Source organism: Engystomops pustulosus, chromosome 2 (assembly GCF_040894005.1).
Source record: "Engystomops pustulosus chromosome 2, aEngPut4.maternal, whole genome shotgun sequence".
NCBI lineage: Eukaryota > Metazoa > Chordata > Amphibia > Anura > Leptodactylidae > Engystomops > Engystomops pustulosus.
In genome coordinates, this window is record NC_092412.1 from 70,205,260 (window position 1) to 70,223,218 (window position 17,959).

General features: G+C 39.4%; 1 protein-coding gene across 3 annotated transcripts in view; it reads left to right on the forward strand.

The window, feature by feature from the left end:
- ERICH6B (glutamate rich 6B) overlaps positions 1-17,959 on the forward strand; it is a 99,801-nt gene that overhangs the window by 57,344 nt on the left and 24,498 nt on the right. For all 3 annotated transcript variants that reach the window (XM_072135243.1, XM_072135244.1, XM_072135246.1), the window contains exon 11: positions 13,228-13,310. In XM_072135243.1, the coding sequence (XP_071991344.1) occupies positions 13,228-13,310 (83 nt within the window). The remainder of the gene's footprint in view (positions 1-13,227; positions 13,311-17,959) is intronic.

Sequence of the window (17,959 nt, forward strand, 5' to 3'; positions counted from 1 at the left end):
ATCATCCACCACTGAGGCCTGTTTAGTATGGCCTACTTCATAGGTCTCCTGTCCCCCTTGATTGCAGGATGTCTCAGTGGTCAGCCCCGAGCTGGCAGCTACATGAGTAATGTAAAGGCATGTTCATAAGTTATGGTCGAATAAAGGTGCTTGATAAAAAATAATGGGGGAGATTTATCAAGCTGCCTAAGAGTAAGAATTTGCCCATGGCAACCAATCACAGCTCAGCTTTCATTATACCAGTGCTCATGAATATTTTAAAGGGGAGCTGTATATACTCTTAGGCAGCTTGATAAATCTCCCCCAAAGTGCCTGCAAATCCCATTACTCATCCACAGCATTCACAGTACTACACATCATTATAAGCCAATCAAAAACTCTTGCATGTTTTGCAATGGTTATTGAAGAAGCAGATAAAGCAAAAATGTCTCTATGTTGTCTACTTTGTCTACTATGTTGTCCTTTGTTATATCTTCAACAAATTCATGAGTCAAGTAAAGTGCGTGTTACCAGTTAGGAGTGTGTCCCTGCACAATCTGAAAGTATTAAATAACTCATAATTACCATTGAGTTATAAGATTATATGACCCACAATTGTTATGTCATGGGGAATACAAGACCTTTCTATAACACACATGTCAAACATGATAAAAATAAAATCCAACAATTTTCTTCAATATATTTTTTTTATTGTACTTCAAACTATTTGCAAGAAACTTTGAAACTTGAAATAAGGCCTGGTGTGACTATCAACTTTCTCTCCCTGCCGAATGCTGTTGATATAGCTCGAAAAAATTTCTTTGCAAAGCATTCCGTCATCCGAAAAGAATCTTCATGGGTTTAGACCTGTGGAGTTCTCGACACAATGTATCTGCGGCTAGCTTGTCATAAAAAAAAGTGTCTCTATGAGCAATAGAAGGTTATTTCAAATGCCACACACGACACTTAGGTATGAAAGATGTACCAGTTGTTTTGGGGGCTGTGCTTCCTTTCTCGCTTTCCTGATTTGATGATATTTCATGGAGCCCCCTGTGTCAGTATCACTGTAGATTGAGACAATAAAAAAGATTTCTATACTATGGGCAAAGGAATATTTTAACTGAGTACATAAAATATGAATTCTTCTGCTTGTTCACAACCTTCATACTTAAGGTAAATCAAACAGATTGGGTCACAGTGACACATTTTATATGTCCCCGAGGTCAGGAGGCAGTAAATAACTGACTGAGACTAGTTCATTCCCTTTAGACCAGAGTTTTTCATTTTTAATGTGTGGATCACACAGAGCTTCTGAAAATAAAATGCTTTGGTAATAATATTTTTAGCACTATTTCCTTCTCTGCAGCTCGGAAGAATGGATGCATAGTATATTCACTTTATTTTATGAGTGTCCCTTAATCCTTTTCTCCTAGAGGGCTTTCCAGGAGCTCCTGCAGTATATAAAATATTTAACAGTGAAGGTTATTATAAAGTGTTCATGTGCTCTGGTTACAATGTGAGTCCTCAGTATTTACTAGGTAGACAAGAAGCCGTAACTATGTGACTTGTCATGTAATACTATGTAAATATATTGCACTGCATCTTATCTGGCTCTGCTACCATTAATAATATTACATATAGACAGTGAGTCGTGAGGTGGCCCCAAAGCAGAGATCAAACTGGGCTTCATTTTAGTACAAAGCTTTGCCTTGCGGTTTTCCAATCTACGTTCTTTCCCTAAGAATTATTGGACAATTCCTTCTTCCCTTTATATACTAACAATGTTAATTGTCTTTTGAGGTCCTCTAAAAGATTACAGCTATTTTACACAAGACAAAAGAAAACATTGATGTTTATAAGCATACAAGTTTTTCATGTAAAGACTTTTACATGTCACTTGCAGCCCCTGGATTCCTTACCTCTCATGACGTGCTGCTTTGGGTATGAGGCCTTCTGCTTCCATAGGATGAGCACAGGCCACTTAAAGGGGTATTCCCATCTGGGCATTTACTTTTAATTAAATTAATTTTCCTTATGTAAACATTTCTTCAATTGGATGTTAATTAAAAAAAAAATGTTTCTGTGTGAAGATAATTTCTCATAAATGTAGCCATGTTGCCCCTTAGAAACCAGATAGCTTCCTCGGATACGACCACGTCACACTCTGGCAGCGGTGGCCAGACTTGCGCTATTGAGCCCTGCCTGACCACCAGGATTCAGCAATCATTACCACAGGACGGCTGTGCGACATGTAGTAACTCCCGGACATTTTATATACAATAACCTTTTGTTTTTTTGTGCACTCAATCCATCAGAGGTGGCCGTATCCGAGGAAGCTAGCTCGTTTCTAAGGGACAACATGGCTACATTTATGAGAAATTATCTTCACACAGGAACATTTTTTTAATTAACATCTAATTGAAGAAATGTTTACATATGGCAGATTAATTAAACTGAATGTGAATGCCCAGATGAGAATACCCCTTTAAGTCAAATTTAAAAGACCAGTACACCCATGTTTAAATTTTCCCCAGCCATCACTGGCAGACCCTACTTATGAAAGGGACACACAAAAGTGCCTTAGTGTTTTGTACTCCTTGCCCACTAGCTTCTTTGAAAGGAGTCCCAACCTGTGGCTGCATGAGATCTGTGCTTAAAACCAAGGCTTGAGTTAGAATTCCATTTCTGATTCTTGCCTGACCTGATTTCAATATATGATCCTTACCCTGACTCTTTGCCTGTACATCAACTCTGCTATAGCCCCTAAAGTGAACCACATTTTTCACAAATACAACCAGTGAGGTGTTCCTATAGAGTCCTATTAACTAAGTGACACATTCTTTTATCTAAAAAATGTTTTCCCTCACATCCCCATAAAATCAACTTTGTTATCTTACCAGTCATACATCCAGATAGAGCTTGAGTTGGAGGGGGCGTGTCCTGCTTGGCCGAGTCCAGCAGCTTCTCCCCATGCGTCCTTCTCCCCAGCCACCAATTCATGTCAAGTGCCCAGGGTGATGTCATCTAAGTTCCTTTACCCACTAACATTTGCAAAATCTACCCCATGTATGTAATTAATGTAAGATTCATTACATGGACCCCTATTTCTAACCTATTCTCATGTGTGTCTTAGTTGTCACATTGTATTAAAACCAATGCAAACATCAGGTCCCTTACAACACTTGGGGCAAAATGTTTAATGTGGGAAGCTCCTTCTGTTTTCACGGCGGACGTTTGTTAAGTTAAAAAAACTTGCTTAATGGGATTACATTTTGAAACTATTCACATTATTTTCAATATTCTGCAATTGCCCTTTCAGTCCATAAATCAAGTCATTTTAATCAAGTGTAATTGCGTTGAAATTTTCTAGTGTAAAGAGCTGTAAAAGTGCAACATTATTATTAATAATACAATTAATGCTACTGCTACTTTTTATAGTTTTGACCTTTCTGTTAATGCATTCAATATTATATAATCTTCCGCTCTCAACATTGTATTGCAACAGGCATTCTTAAACTTAAATTTACTTTGATAAAAAAATAGATTACATATTTAAGAGTTATGGTGTTAATATTAATAGCTGGAGCACTTAGATCTCCCAGCACTTTCAGATATAATTAATACATGCATTTAATTTTAATCGCTTAATTGTGAAGAGATATCACAGCAGAAGATTAAAAGTGTAGCTGCCCTTGCAAAGATTTGATCCTTTAACCTCCATGGATTTTGGCAATAAACCCTCTTAAAACACAGACATGACATATTTCCCTGTAGTCTCCTATCTAAGTTAACAAAATCTTAATATGACCTTCAAGTAACAGTTCAAGGTTTCCGACACCTGTATAATATATGACTTCATAGTTTCCACAGTTATTAGTTTTACATCCAGCAGAAATTCTAAAAATACATTTTTTATGAGACTATTAATTATATTTTTCCTTAAGAGATTATGTAAAATAAAGACACTCACTTACCAGTACCCTAATAAGATTAATAAAACATCACTCTAAGTTTCTGCTGCTTCAGTCTTAGCGCAGGGAAATTCATGACCAAGTCGACCTACTTTCTAATATGCAAAAAAAGTTGCGGGCATACTATTAAACTACAGCTGCGGTTCATGACTTATTTTCCAAAATACAGTACCGTATATACCTGCGTGTATGACGACTAGGCGTATAAGAAAATAATACATTCATTTTTATTAATTAAAACGTTCTGTAAAAAAAAATTTTCATTTTGCCTTCTTCTCGCGCTAATAACTTTATCATACTTTGGTGTACAGAGCTGTTTGAGGTGTCATTTTTTGCAAGATGAGATGATGTTTTCATTGCAATGGTTTTGATTATTGTACTGTTATTATATTGTGATAGATTGAACAGTTTGGGACATGACAATACCTAACATGTTTATGAATTTTACTATTTATTTTTATATCAGTTCTAGGAAAAGAGGGTGCCTTAGTTTTTAGGGTTTTTTATGTTTTAAACATTTTTATTTAGTATTTTTTAACTGTTTTCTGACCTTAGGTTGTCCGATTGATCCTACCGTATACTGCCATACTACAGTATGGCAGTATATGGGGATTTTACTAAACATTTATTAAAATGTGCCACTGGCACATTGTAAGAAATGGCTAGAAAAATATAGCCTTTAGTCTTACAAAGACCCGAGGCTGTCATAGAAACAGCTTGTTGCTTGTTGCGTCACAGAGAGTGACGATCTAAGCGAACATGGCAGCGTCCATGCACCGCCTTACAGCCTCACCGGAGCAATGTTCTAAGGAGTCGGAGCCTCACAGCCGTGGGGATGATATAAGGACCAGAGCCTCACAGCCATGGGGACAATATAAGGAGCAATAACCTAACAGCCATGGGGACAATATAAGGAGCCAGAGCCTAACAGCCGTGGGGACTGTATAAGGAGCCGCAGCCTCACAGCTGCGTGGTCAGTCAGGGGAGCGTTGCCGCTTTTTTACCACTACCAGCAGCTTTGCCCGCAACAATAAAAGGGTTAACTAAGTTTGGTGCTAGCACCAATCGCGGGTGTCATGGGTGGGGGTTTGCTGTGGGGGTGGGCACTTGCTGCAGTGGTTGGTGTTTGCTGCCTGGGATATAAGACGACCCCTGAATTCTGAAAATATTTTCAGGGGTTAAAATGTCATCTTATAACCTGGAAAATATGGTAAACTACAATTGCACAGAATGATGCATAGCTGCCAAGAAAATGGAGGCATAATACTGATGGGTTATATAAATCCCCGTGGCGTGTAAGGGGTTAAACACCCGGGATCAGAGTTTTTCCGATCCCGGGTGTTAGTGCCGGGTCTGGGCTGTGATATCACAGCCCGACACCGGCACTATACTGACCCGATGTCCCGAAATCTTCTTCTGACGCGGCGCCGTAGAAAGGCGTCGCGTCAGAAGAAGTACCCTTAATGACCGACGTAGAATCCCGATAGGGCGGTCATTAAGGGGTTAAAGGTAGCAAAAGGAGCCATTGTTTTCCATTTAACACCATGGAAAACTTATTTGCATACTTTGCAGGACACTAGCAGACTAGAAGATATAATTCTCAGGCACCTTCCAGTGTGTCTTTTAAAATCAGAATTGCTAGGGATTAGACAGGGGATGGATAAAAGTGGATCACTCTTCATTTACACTTCAACAAGGCAGAGAGTATGTGCCATAAGGGTTGACAGGGAAAGACAAACATATGTCAGGCAACATGCCATGCTGGGTCTTCTTGGGTAATCAAGAAAGGTCACAAGCCACAGGCAATTCAGTAGTCCATTCACATTTGGAGTGTATTGGCTATCCCTAAGGTTTTGTTGGGATTGGCAAGTGCAACATCCCCCACCGGGGCCTAGCCTTTGAGGTGAGGCCTGGAGACAGCCGGGGCCCGCGGTACCGGAGTGGCTGGCGGTTGCGGCCTAAGCACGCTATTGTCACGGTGCTTGGTACGGGGAACCGGAGGGCTGTCCTACAGCCTGGCAGGTCTCCAGCAGGGTGGTGTTGGCAAGAAATGATAAGGGAGAGGCTGCTATAGCGGATCTCCCTGGGGCAACCCCTTAATGTCCCGAGTGTGAGTCTCTGTGTGATGGGCAGGGTGCCGGTGATGAAGGCAGCCGTATTAGCAGGGACCAGACGGAGACAGAAGTTGAAGAAAACAACTTACAGTTCTTTATTTGAACCGGCAGGAACCGCAGCAACGTGCCTTTAACAGGTAGATGGAGTGCTGAGATGCAAGTTGGAGGGAGCCTCAGGAGATAGTTCACCAGCCTGGATGTAGAGGGCAGGCTGGGAGGCAGCTGTGTCCTGGTAGGAAGCTTCAGCTTGTCCTGTAGGGCTTCAGGTATCACCTTTAAAGGTAAGATGATACCCCTTTCCTCACTATACTAACTCTAGTCTTATACTCCACTCTTCAGAGGCAGGGGCTAGGCTCTTCCTGCTCTGGTATGGGCTAGACAGAGATTACCCACTCACTCACTAAATAGACATACTAGAATAATCCCCAGAACATTCCTGGCCAGGGAGTTTTATTACTTCCCCTTGGTCAGGTGGTGGCTGCTCCTCCAATCACATCTCAGCTTACAAAGGACAGGATGTAACACAGATCATTGGACAATAGCATCTTGCATCATACAAAATACTTAACTCCTGCCCTGCCAGGCAGGATTCACCACTGCAATACCCCTATGTCCTATCAGGACCATGTAGTGTAATGTGATTACATGCAGGTGGGACGTATTCGCAAACCCTCCCTCGCCATTGCATCGGCGAGGGTGTTGCACAAGTACTCTTTATAACTGCCCACTCTGATCCTATTTTGTAATGTGGGTTATTATCTCCAAATAAGTTATGCTCAACTGTGGTGGATCATTCAGACATCAATAGAGCAGGGGCGTGCCTCCATTGAGACAGACCAAACATATCACCAGGGGCGTAACTACAGTGGCAGCAGCCATAGCAGACACTATGTGGCCCACAGTGTCAGGGGGCCCCACCATACAACCTGATAATAAAGAATGGAGGATCTGAACCATTATATATATACAGTACATATATATCTGCACATTGTACAGCATAATATGTATATAACATATATGTGATGTTTATATGCTGTATATGTTGTGTGTGTATATATCATGTATGTGTGTATATGCTCTATATGTGTGGGTACAAGAGTTTATGAATGTGTTTGAAGAACTGTATGTTTATGTATATAGGTATGTATGTGTATATAAATCTAAATATGTATGTGTATAAATGTGAGGGTAATATGCATATTTGAAAGCGGGAAGGGGGGCCCCATTCAAAAGTCTGCTAAGGGGCCCTGCGTCTACTAGTTACGCCCCTGCAAATCACATATATTACATTGCTATCAGACAGGGTGCATAAATTACATCACTATCAGACAGAGCGGATATATTACATCACTATCAGGCACAGCCCATATAGTGCACCACTATCAGGCAGAGTGCACATATTACATTGTTACAAATTGCAATGTGAATGGGATACAAATGCAATGGAAACAAAAACCCAATGAAAAGGTGGGCACAGTGTAAACGCAAACGCAATGTAAACACACATACAATGTAAATGTAAACATAATATAAATGTAAATGTAAACACAAAGTAAATGTCATATAAATGGAAACGCGAACACAAATGCTGTGTGCATTTGCCATTCAAACGCCATATTAACGCAACACAAACACCACTTAAACGGAAAGCAAATGCTACACAAGCACCAAGTAAATGCAAAATACAACGTAAATGCCACGTATATATATAGCGCCATCAAATTCCGTAGCGCTTTACAAATTATAGGGGACATATATATACAATATTATAATATTATAATATCACATTACACAGAACAGACTGTCATATGAAACAATAGGAGTTTACAGACTATGAGGACGAGGGTGTGGACACAAGAGATAAAAGAGCTTGTGTAATGGTCCAGCCATTCTTTATAAGGGAACAGTATAAAATAACTTAATAGAAAATCTAATAAATAAAAACTCTGCTGCTTGAACCAGCCATCAGCCGCCATCTTATTTACATACAGCTGCCATACAAATGCAAAGTAACCATAATCGCAAATGCAACGCAAACACCATATTAATGTAAACACAATGCAAATGCCACACAAACCCAATGGAAAAGCAACACGTAAACACAAGTGCCACTGAAAGACCATGCAAGCGCCATGTAAATGTAACCACAAATACCATGTAACATAACTTAAACGCAAATGTGATGAAGATGCAGACACAATGTAAACATCATGTTTGTGTAAATGTAATGTAAAGACTTTTACATCAGGTTTTATGTTTACATTGCTTTGCGGTAACACTGCATTTGAGTTTACATCATGTTTGTGCTCACATCATGTTTACATCATCCTTTTATCAAGTTTGAATTTACATTGCATTTGTGGTAACATTTTTTTTTTTTTTTTACAATGTGTCACTTCGTAATGTGGTGTAAACGCCATGTCAACGGAATATTAGCGGAATGTGTGTGAACACAGCCTTTAGATGCACCTCACAGTGCACTACTGTTCATAGTAGCTTCTCTGACATTGCCTGCCACTGATTGGACAGTATGAGAGAAGATTAGTATAACACACGCCTCCAGCTCCAGCCCCAGCTCCTCCTCTCTGATGGGACACAGATTATAATGGTCAGATAATGGGACTGATATCTCTGCAACTGTGGGGGCTAGAAAGAAAATTCAACGTACCAGTGTATATAGTAGCCCCTACAGAATGGTATGCTTATCTCCACATAGATGCTGTATCTAGATTCATTGAAGAGGTCACTCGATATAAATTTATTAAGGGAATAATTTAGGATATACTATGTTTATATATTGTAGCTCTTCAATATCTATTAATTTACTTATTTTGACTTATTTATGTTCACAACTATATGGATAGAAATATAAAAGTTGTGAATATGTTTGAGGCTCTGCTTTTGTATATACAGTTACATGTATACATTTTAAGACAGAGAATATACACACACATACATACTTTGTTGTATACATCACTAATGCTTTGTAGGAAGCATACAATATAACAGGAGTATTCAAAATTTCCCAACACATTTACAATGCTCTTTATTCCCATCCTGTTATCTGTCCAACACAACAATACTAAATATCCATGTGGCTGTAAACCTTGTGGCTTCATGCGGACTCAGCATGTGACACCACTCTCATAACCCCCTGCACCTTCCTTACAATTAATTGACAGGGTTGGCACTGAATATAACAATGACTTCCAGATTATATATCCCTCCAGAGAGTAAAATGACGGCTGTTTTATCTGTATGAATGAGCTGAGTAATGATTTGGACGGCTGGCCTGACACTGTAATAAAAAGATGTCAAGCTCAGTTCTATGTCACTGAGCCAGGATGGGTCTTATCTAAGACTACAACTCAGCAGACCCAGATTTACTGAGCCCTGGTTTAGTCAACTGAATAAACCTTGAGGCTTTGCATTATAAATCTATTCCACATGTTTAGTATCTTTATTTTTCTGCAGTCATTTCCATGCTATATCACTGGTAGATGCAGATTACATCCTACATGGCATTTGCAATTAGATCCAATTAGGTGGTTGTCTATGTCCTTATAATCGGGTATGTGTATGCTACTAACCCTGTACGGTCTATTAACATATAATGATGTATAATAAATCTATGTTGGAATAAAGTACAATGTTAATGTTAGTTTTGATGGGATCTATCGTGGGTGTATTTTGCCTGCACTGTCCAACCACTGACCCCAGTACTGATCCCTGTACCCCAGTATCACATGATCCATAGAGATTATGGTGAAGATTTACCAGAAGTCTCTGAGACCAGAAGTGTTCTAAATGCCCATGGCAACCAATCAGAGCTAAGCTTTCATTTTCCCACGGCGGTTTACAAAATTAAAGGTGTGCCATGATTGGTTGCCATGAGTAACTAGAACATTTTTATCTCAGACACTACTGATAAATCTTCCCCAATGGACAAGAGTATATCCTAAACCATGTCCATGGCATTCCATGAATTACTTGAGACAACACTGTTAGTGTGAAACTGTTGTGGCTTTTTTGTGTGACCGGTATTACCCTCTCTGTCTTATGGCAAGTTTTGAATAAATATATTACTGAAGTTTTCATTTGATGGGATCTGTGTTTGTCCCAAATCTTTCAAATAAGATAGAAAAAAAAGCAACGAAACCCTATTTTTGCTTATTTCTGACGTTAGAAATTTGGTGCTTCCCAAATGTTTTCCATGTTCTCATTTAAAGCGAACCTGTCACCAGGAATGTCATTTTTAGCTGATGACAGGATCTAATAGCCTTTGTTATGCTGATTTTAAAAATGCCTTTGTCAGCAATCTTAATACTGCCAAATTTTACTTCATATTACATGACTCACAACATGCTGCTGGCAGGAAGCCAGGTATGTGAAATAACGTTTTATAAGGTACTGAAATGATTTAGAATGCTGACAAAGACATTTTTAAAATCAGCGTAGCATAGACTATTGGAACACATCACCAGCTAAAAATAACATTCCTGGTGACTTTATATGCTTACTTTATAGTTCTGACACAAGGCTGTTTTTACACTTTGGTTTATTGAGCCAAAGATTGTCCTTTCAGAAAACTCCACAGTCCTTTAGAGTTTACTTCTGTCTTAGGGTCAAAAAACTGTAGCAAAAATTGACCATAGGATAGGCCATCAATACCACACTGGCAGGGTGCAATGCTCAGCACCCAGGTTTTCCAGCTGTTTCAAAACCCACTGTTCATCTTTAGTCTATCTGCAAGTTGCACAATGACTGCACTACAGCGATAATTCCATAAGCATCAGAAACCAGGCAAAATCATTATTTTTGCTGTGGTAATGCAAAGGTTGAATTAAATCCACACTGTTTTACAGTAGACTTTTTCCACAGTTTCTGTATGGGATTTTAATAACTCCAATACACTGAACTGCTATTATATTACCCAACAGATTTTCTACACAGTAATTCCACATGGAAAATCTGTGTGTAATATGCTTATCCCAAAAAAGATACAGTAAGCTCAGTTATATCTACCCACTGTACATGAATTAGTCCTTTAATGTTCCTGTTCAGTGGGACCTTCTGTTTAATCATGAACAGTGGTCAAAGGTATTCAAGCCTTCGTAGGAATCTTCTATGTGAGAACCACAGGTTGCAGATAACACCCCATGCTAAATAGTATCTGTCACTGTAGCATTCAAACCAAGTTTTCCTAAAATGTGTCAGGTTAACATGTGCCCCGATGTGTCAGTTTAATAAATTGGAGAACCGCAGCAAAACACTTCTTCCATTCCCTGGTGAGTGGTGACCCAGGGCTTCCGGTACATAATCTTGAAAGCATTTGCAGGATAAGCAATTTCCAGCTCCTTTACTTCATAGCGCCAATACAATTATAGCGCTGGATCCTGCACCCCCAACAGATAAGAAATTACCTGCTGACCCTATTTAGAGATTTTAACTCTTACATTAAAGCTAGTTGTACAGAAGGCCATGTCTTCACAGCAGCTCTGTGCATTAAGGTGTCACTTTGTGATAATTCCCCTTGTGAAGATGGTGCAGATTATCTTTTTTTTTCAACAACCTCTATTTAGGCCTCCCAACTTCGGTCCCTTTCACATATTATTAGATTCACACATTTTCCATTTGAACAAAAGATCTGCGAAATTGGATAAAAGATAGCAATCTTGTTTTATGATTGAAACTGACACAAGGTCACATCTCTGAGATTTAAGAGCTGGATCAACTGTTCCCACAATTTCATCATTTCTACTGATCATCATCTCCTTACTGTTGTCACATTCCCTTCATTGCTTCACTACATGTGTTTTGGAAGCTGAGCTCAAATATAGAAACTATTCATGGCAATTTGTACAGCAATTGATGGAATATATCTAATATTTAGTTGACAGGAGATTGCTTTAGTGCAGGGTAATCTATTCTAATAGAACACTACCTCATTCATTGTTACGTTAAATGAACCTTTCCATTATAAAGTCAGATTCATTCTGTATATATGGGAGCTCTGGCAGCTAAGAACCTAGTAAGTTTTGCATAGTGCCAACACATTTACTAAGTAAATGCTGAAAAAGCTGACATCTCAAAAATTCTAATGAAAAAAGGAAAACATTGAAGGGGACTTAGGTGATCCATGGGCATAACTACAGCAGTAGCAGCCATAGCAGCTGCTATAGGGCCCATAGTGGTGCATATATACTGCATATATGTGTATATGCTGTATGTATATATGGTGTGTATTAACTATATGTATTTTTATGCGGTGTTAGTGTATATGATGTGTTTATACTGTGTGAGTATACAAATATGTATATTTTTTAAGGGAGAAGTGGGCCCCATTCAGTAGTCAGGTATGGGGCCCTGTCTGTCTTAGTTACGCCCCTAGACTTATCGATGCTTAAACTCATGTACAAGCTATAAAAATTTGCAATTCCTTGCACATGGACAAATGTAACTTTCCCACCTTATGCCACCACCATGGCGGGCAAGGAGGGGCATAAAATGGGCTATGCCAAGGTGGGTTCATCCCAAGCAGGTGAATTAGCTGTAACCTGAGCCAAATCAAGACCATCCTGCATCTTGTGTAGAATTAATCTAGCTAGTAAGCTAAAAAGGATATTTCACAATCTACCTGAGGTATGGCTGAATAGTGTAGTAATATTGTAGTACTGTCAATGTATGTATGGGAAATGGGTTTTTTTCAGCAACAGTTGGTTACTGGAGCAGACACCATTTTTGATATATCATTGTAATGCAAATACGATAAAAAATCTGAAAATACACAAAGAGAAACAAAAACATTCTGCACTTTTTCCTTAGTTTCCAATTCTAGTCTAGATCATCTCTGTGTCAGAGTGAGATTTTATTCAGATGCAAATACCTCTTAATGAAATAGGCACATCTATTACCCTACCTTGCACCAGAAACATAGAAGCAGAAAGGTCCTCGATTTGGAGCTATGTTTTAGTATGGGAGACTACACACCACCTGTGAAGCTCCACCTACACCCAACCCACTCTTTACAAATATGATATGGTGGCATAAAAAAACTAAAAGTTGCCATGATAAATTACCCAGCTGACTCCTACAATATATTATATTGTAGTATAAAAGACATACAATAAAAGAAATAACTGTCTATATTTTTATCTCTACAGAAATCTACAGAGACTACCAAGCAGTGTTACAGTACTGGGCAGAACTTCCTTCTTCTCTTACCAGATGGGACAGGACAGGTTCTGTATCCAAACTTTACATAGGATGAATTACACAATGGTTTACATTGAGAAATCCCAGCTTGCTTTATGACATAGTAGCTGCTATTTTAGAAATGTGTCCACTATTAAGCTCCAAACTTCATGAGAATAGGTAATTGTGGGGGTGACATTTTAATGCCCTACCCAAGACCTAAGATCTAAGACCTATCTTATGAAAATGCCATTATCTTCAATATAGAATGAGTTTGTTGGAAAAGATTCCATGATAATTGTTCAATATACCTACTGTGCAGTTTAGTAACTATTCTTACTTTTTTATTTTTCATGTTAAATGATATTTTAACTGTAAGTGCATTTTTTTATAACATTTTGTATCATCTGCAAGAATATAATTGACTCAGCATGGCACTTTTTAATGAAGGCCCTGGTCAGAAGAAACACCCAAGACACCTCTGATGGATATTTATTAGTATAATGGCCTGTATTTACCAGGCTTGGCTTTGATATGAAATAATCTGTTAGCTCTTCTATGTACATTTCTGCTGTGATGCTGTCACGTTGTCATATAACACTGTTTAATAACTATGTTTATTAGAATGTGAATAACTGCTAAAGTGAATGGCTCAGTTAATGACAAATACAAACATACTGTCATTCCCCTATAATATATAGGCTGCAGGTCTATATGAGCTTTAGAGCTTGTAGAACTGAAGTACTAGAAATATACCTCACTAATACAGAAAAACCAGACAGCAGCATAGAGCAGTGTTTTTCAACCTTTTTTGAGCCGCGGCACACTTTTTATAATCCTGGGGCACACCACCAACCAAAATAGCACAAAATGACACTAAAACAGTCATATTATACATATAGTTAATAATATAGATTCTAAATTTATTTTACTCACTCAGTGAGTGAGTGTGAAACCTCTTCCTCAACAGTTCTCAGTTTCTCCCTGTTTTTAGTATATGCTGCTGATTATTATGTGGCTCATATACTGCAAAATAAAGGGGTACTATGTGAAGTACTATGGCCATGAGGCCAGAGTACAAGTGCCAGCTCATATACTCAGCATATCAGCTGGTACTTGTAGTACTCCAGCCTCATGACTATAGTATTTCTCATTTTACATCACTGCACATTGCCGGGAAACAAAACACAGGGGGCACCATAGTTTGGGGAACTTCCCCGCGGCACACCCGACTATGTGTCGTGGCACACTAGTGTGCCACGGCACACAGGTTGAAAATCTCTGGCATAGAGAATACACATAGCTACAGAGTATAAAGCCAAAGGGGTTCTAATGCATCTAATATGGATCCGTCTAAACCTATCAAGTTCTCTAAGGAGCCACATATTTTGTTTCGTAGATAACATAGATAACTGCACAGATAAGAAGCAACCATATGCTTTTGTTGTTTTGTTTAAGTAAATGTTTATTTCCATCATTTATAAAAATACATATCTTTTTTTCCAACTTACATTGTATTGAAAAAAATAAATGTCACAGGAATAAACGACATTACATTAGTAATCATAAAACTATGCAGAGTGTGTATGACAAACAACTTCACTTGGGTCAAGCAGGACTCTTAATGGTATTAGCAGTAGTTCACTCCTGTATTAAGTCCTGGATCAGTTCCATCAATATCAAGAGGCAATAGTAAGCGAAAAAAATAATCCTACCCAATCTCTATTAAATACCTGAAAATAAGATAATTCACATCCATTAATTAACATAAAAAATTCAAGAGAAACCAGGTAAAAACACACCCATGGGACTTTACGTCTATGAAAAAGAAATAAATCATAAATTGTTAGCATAGGATAGCAGATTGGACCAGACGTTAGAGAACTGGTGTGCTTTTTCATGTAGAGAGGCAGTCATATACTCCAATGTTCTCATATGACGTATCCAGGAACATAGATCTAATAGGAAAGGGGGCCCTGTACATTTCCAAAATAACAATATCAGAGTTTTAGCAGCGCTTAAAATGTGAAGAAACACATTCCCTAACCCCACTAGCGGGAAACCTAAGAGAAATGCGACTGGGTCCTTTACTATATCTTCACCCAATACCCTACCTAATACACGATCACGGGTCTCCCTGCAATCCATGCCATGGAATGCGGGCACACCTGTGCCCCTCTTGGTGATATGGTCCCTGCTGCCACTGTCCAGTTCCTTCGGACCGGACTCACCTCTCCACGCTCCTGGCTGTGTTCCTGCTTCCCGACAAGGCCGAGCGCTGTCGATCCTAGAGCGCACGCGCGCCGGCTCTTTAAGATTTAAAAGGCCAGCGTCCACCTGATTGGATCTCATTGATCCGCCTCACCCTTATAATCCGGCACCTCCCTTCACTCCCCGACGGATCTTCAGCATTCTCTAGGAACTATCACCTGAAGTAAAAGCCCTTCCAGTGGTCCCAGACGCTCCTGTGTCTTCAGCCCTCCTGCGTTCCCTGTGTTTCCAGTGTACCTCCATGTGTACCTCTTCAGTCCATGCCAGCATTACCAGTGTTCCTCGGTGTGCCAGCGTTACCAGTGTTCCTCCGTGTTTCCCTGTTGTCATCTCAGGTTTGGACTGTTTCCTGCATTTCCTGCCGTACTACCTTGGCTGCCACTGCGGACCTAGTCACACCCGTGGAACCCCGCCGCAGCAAGACCATGCCGCTTTGCGGCGGCCTCTGGCAAAGACCAGGTGCCACTTAGACTCCGTTTCCAGGTTGCAGCTAGCTCCATCACCTCCCACGGTGGACAATATCCCAAAAAGGCTGTATTATTGCACAATCCCAAAATATATGAAGCACCGAAGCCCCAGCAGCATCACATCTCCATCAGAAATTGGCAATTAGCAAATTAAATTTATGCAACAATGTAGGAGTATGATACAATTGCATGAAAATCTTGTGCTGATGTTCTTTATAAAAAGCTGACAAGGAACCCTTGTGGTCTTTATTCCAAATAATTTTCCAGACTGACTCCAGTAGTGTTGTTTCCAGCTAGCTCTCCTATCTCTGCATGTAGGCATGTCTAACCGGTTCCAGGTACAGCTGTGTCATAAGTAAGATATCTTAGTCTGCTACAAGTCTTTCGAGGAGATTAATTTGCTGGAACTCTGTTAGGGGTGGTCTAGTATTTGAGCCTAGGGTCTAGAGACAGAACTGATAAATCAGTAGCCAGGGTAAATTGTTCTGATGCTGCAAAGAGATTGTTAATAGTAAGCAGTTGCTTACCTGTAGGTTGGGTAGGTCTTTAATTTCAAATACATGTATCGGCTTCCAAAAGTCCACAAAATCTGATCTTAGACTCTGGGTTAGGTGTGGCATGTAAAGAGAGGGAGTAAGTGGGGATCTATGCATCACAGGAGAGAAACAAATGTGTCATCTGTGCCATATATCTCTGGTGAAGGCCATTGGGGCTAAGAGAAATGCCGCAGGTACGTCTGCTATTAGATTAAAGTACTGGGATCTATCGGAGCCAACAGGAGTTTTTCTATCTCAGTCCTCTTATTAAAGGCCGACAACAACGTCCACAAGACTATATGTCGCATATGGGTTTGCATATTATTACATGGCTTTATCCAGTAAACCCAACCCAACTTTCAACCTGGGGGCGATTAGGACCGTCTTCGTGATCCTGGATCTCTTAGAGCTCCACAGCAAATCTATATAAAATACATATCGTTGATATAATATAACACATACTCATTTTTATTTCCTCCCTCTGCTCTCTTGCCAGATAAAAAATTATAGCACAACTCCAAATTTCATATACCACACATCTACAGCATTAGGACCAAAGTTTATTTTCTCTATTATACATCTCTTCATACTTCCTAACTCTGTCTGTCAGATTTTCCTATTCCTTAGTACAACGGGCAATAGGTGACATCCACTTTCTAACCAAAAGCAATCTTGCCAGAAACAACATTTTATTATAACTTTTCTTTTCCTTTTGGACAACCCCATTTCTTGATCAATTCATAAAATATACATTTCATTGTTTTATTTATTTTAATCTGATATCATTTTTCCAATTTATCCACTACCTTTTTCCAATATTAAGTTATTTCTTCATGTGTCCAAAGAAGATGCTCCAAATCTGTATCCTCTCTAAAGCATCTTAGACATGTTGATTAATTCCTTACTCCTATCCTATACAAGATGCAGGAGAATATTATATTACAGAAAATTGTACAATATGATGGTTTAAATTCAACAAGCATATTTTTATATTATTGTATATGGACACATTCTTGTGTCAACCATACGCAGTCATAGTATCATAGTATCATAGTATATAAGGCTGGAAGGAGACGCAAGTCCATCAAGTCCAACCTTCAAGAATTAAATAAATGTTTTATCCCCATAACCCGTGATATTTTTTCTCTCCAGAAAGTCATCCAGGCCTCTCTTGAACATGTACATAGAGTCCGCCATAACAACCTCCTGCGGCAGAGAGTTCCATAGTCTCACTGCTCTTACAGTAAAGAACCTTTGTCTATGGTGATGGTAGAATCGCCTCTCCTCTAGGCGTAGAGGATGCCCCCTTGTCCTGGTCACAGGCCTAGGTATAAAAAGATCTTTGGAGAGATCCTTGTACTGTCCGTTCAGGTATTTGTACATTGTAATGAGGTCTCCCCTCAGTCTTCTTTTTTCTAAACTGAATA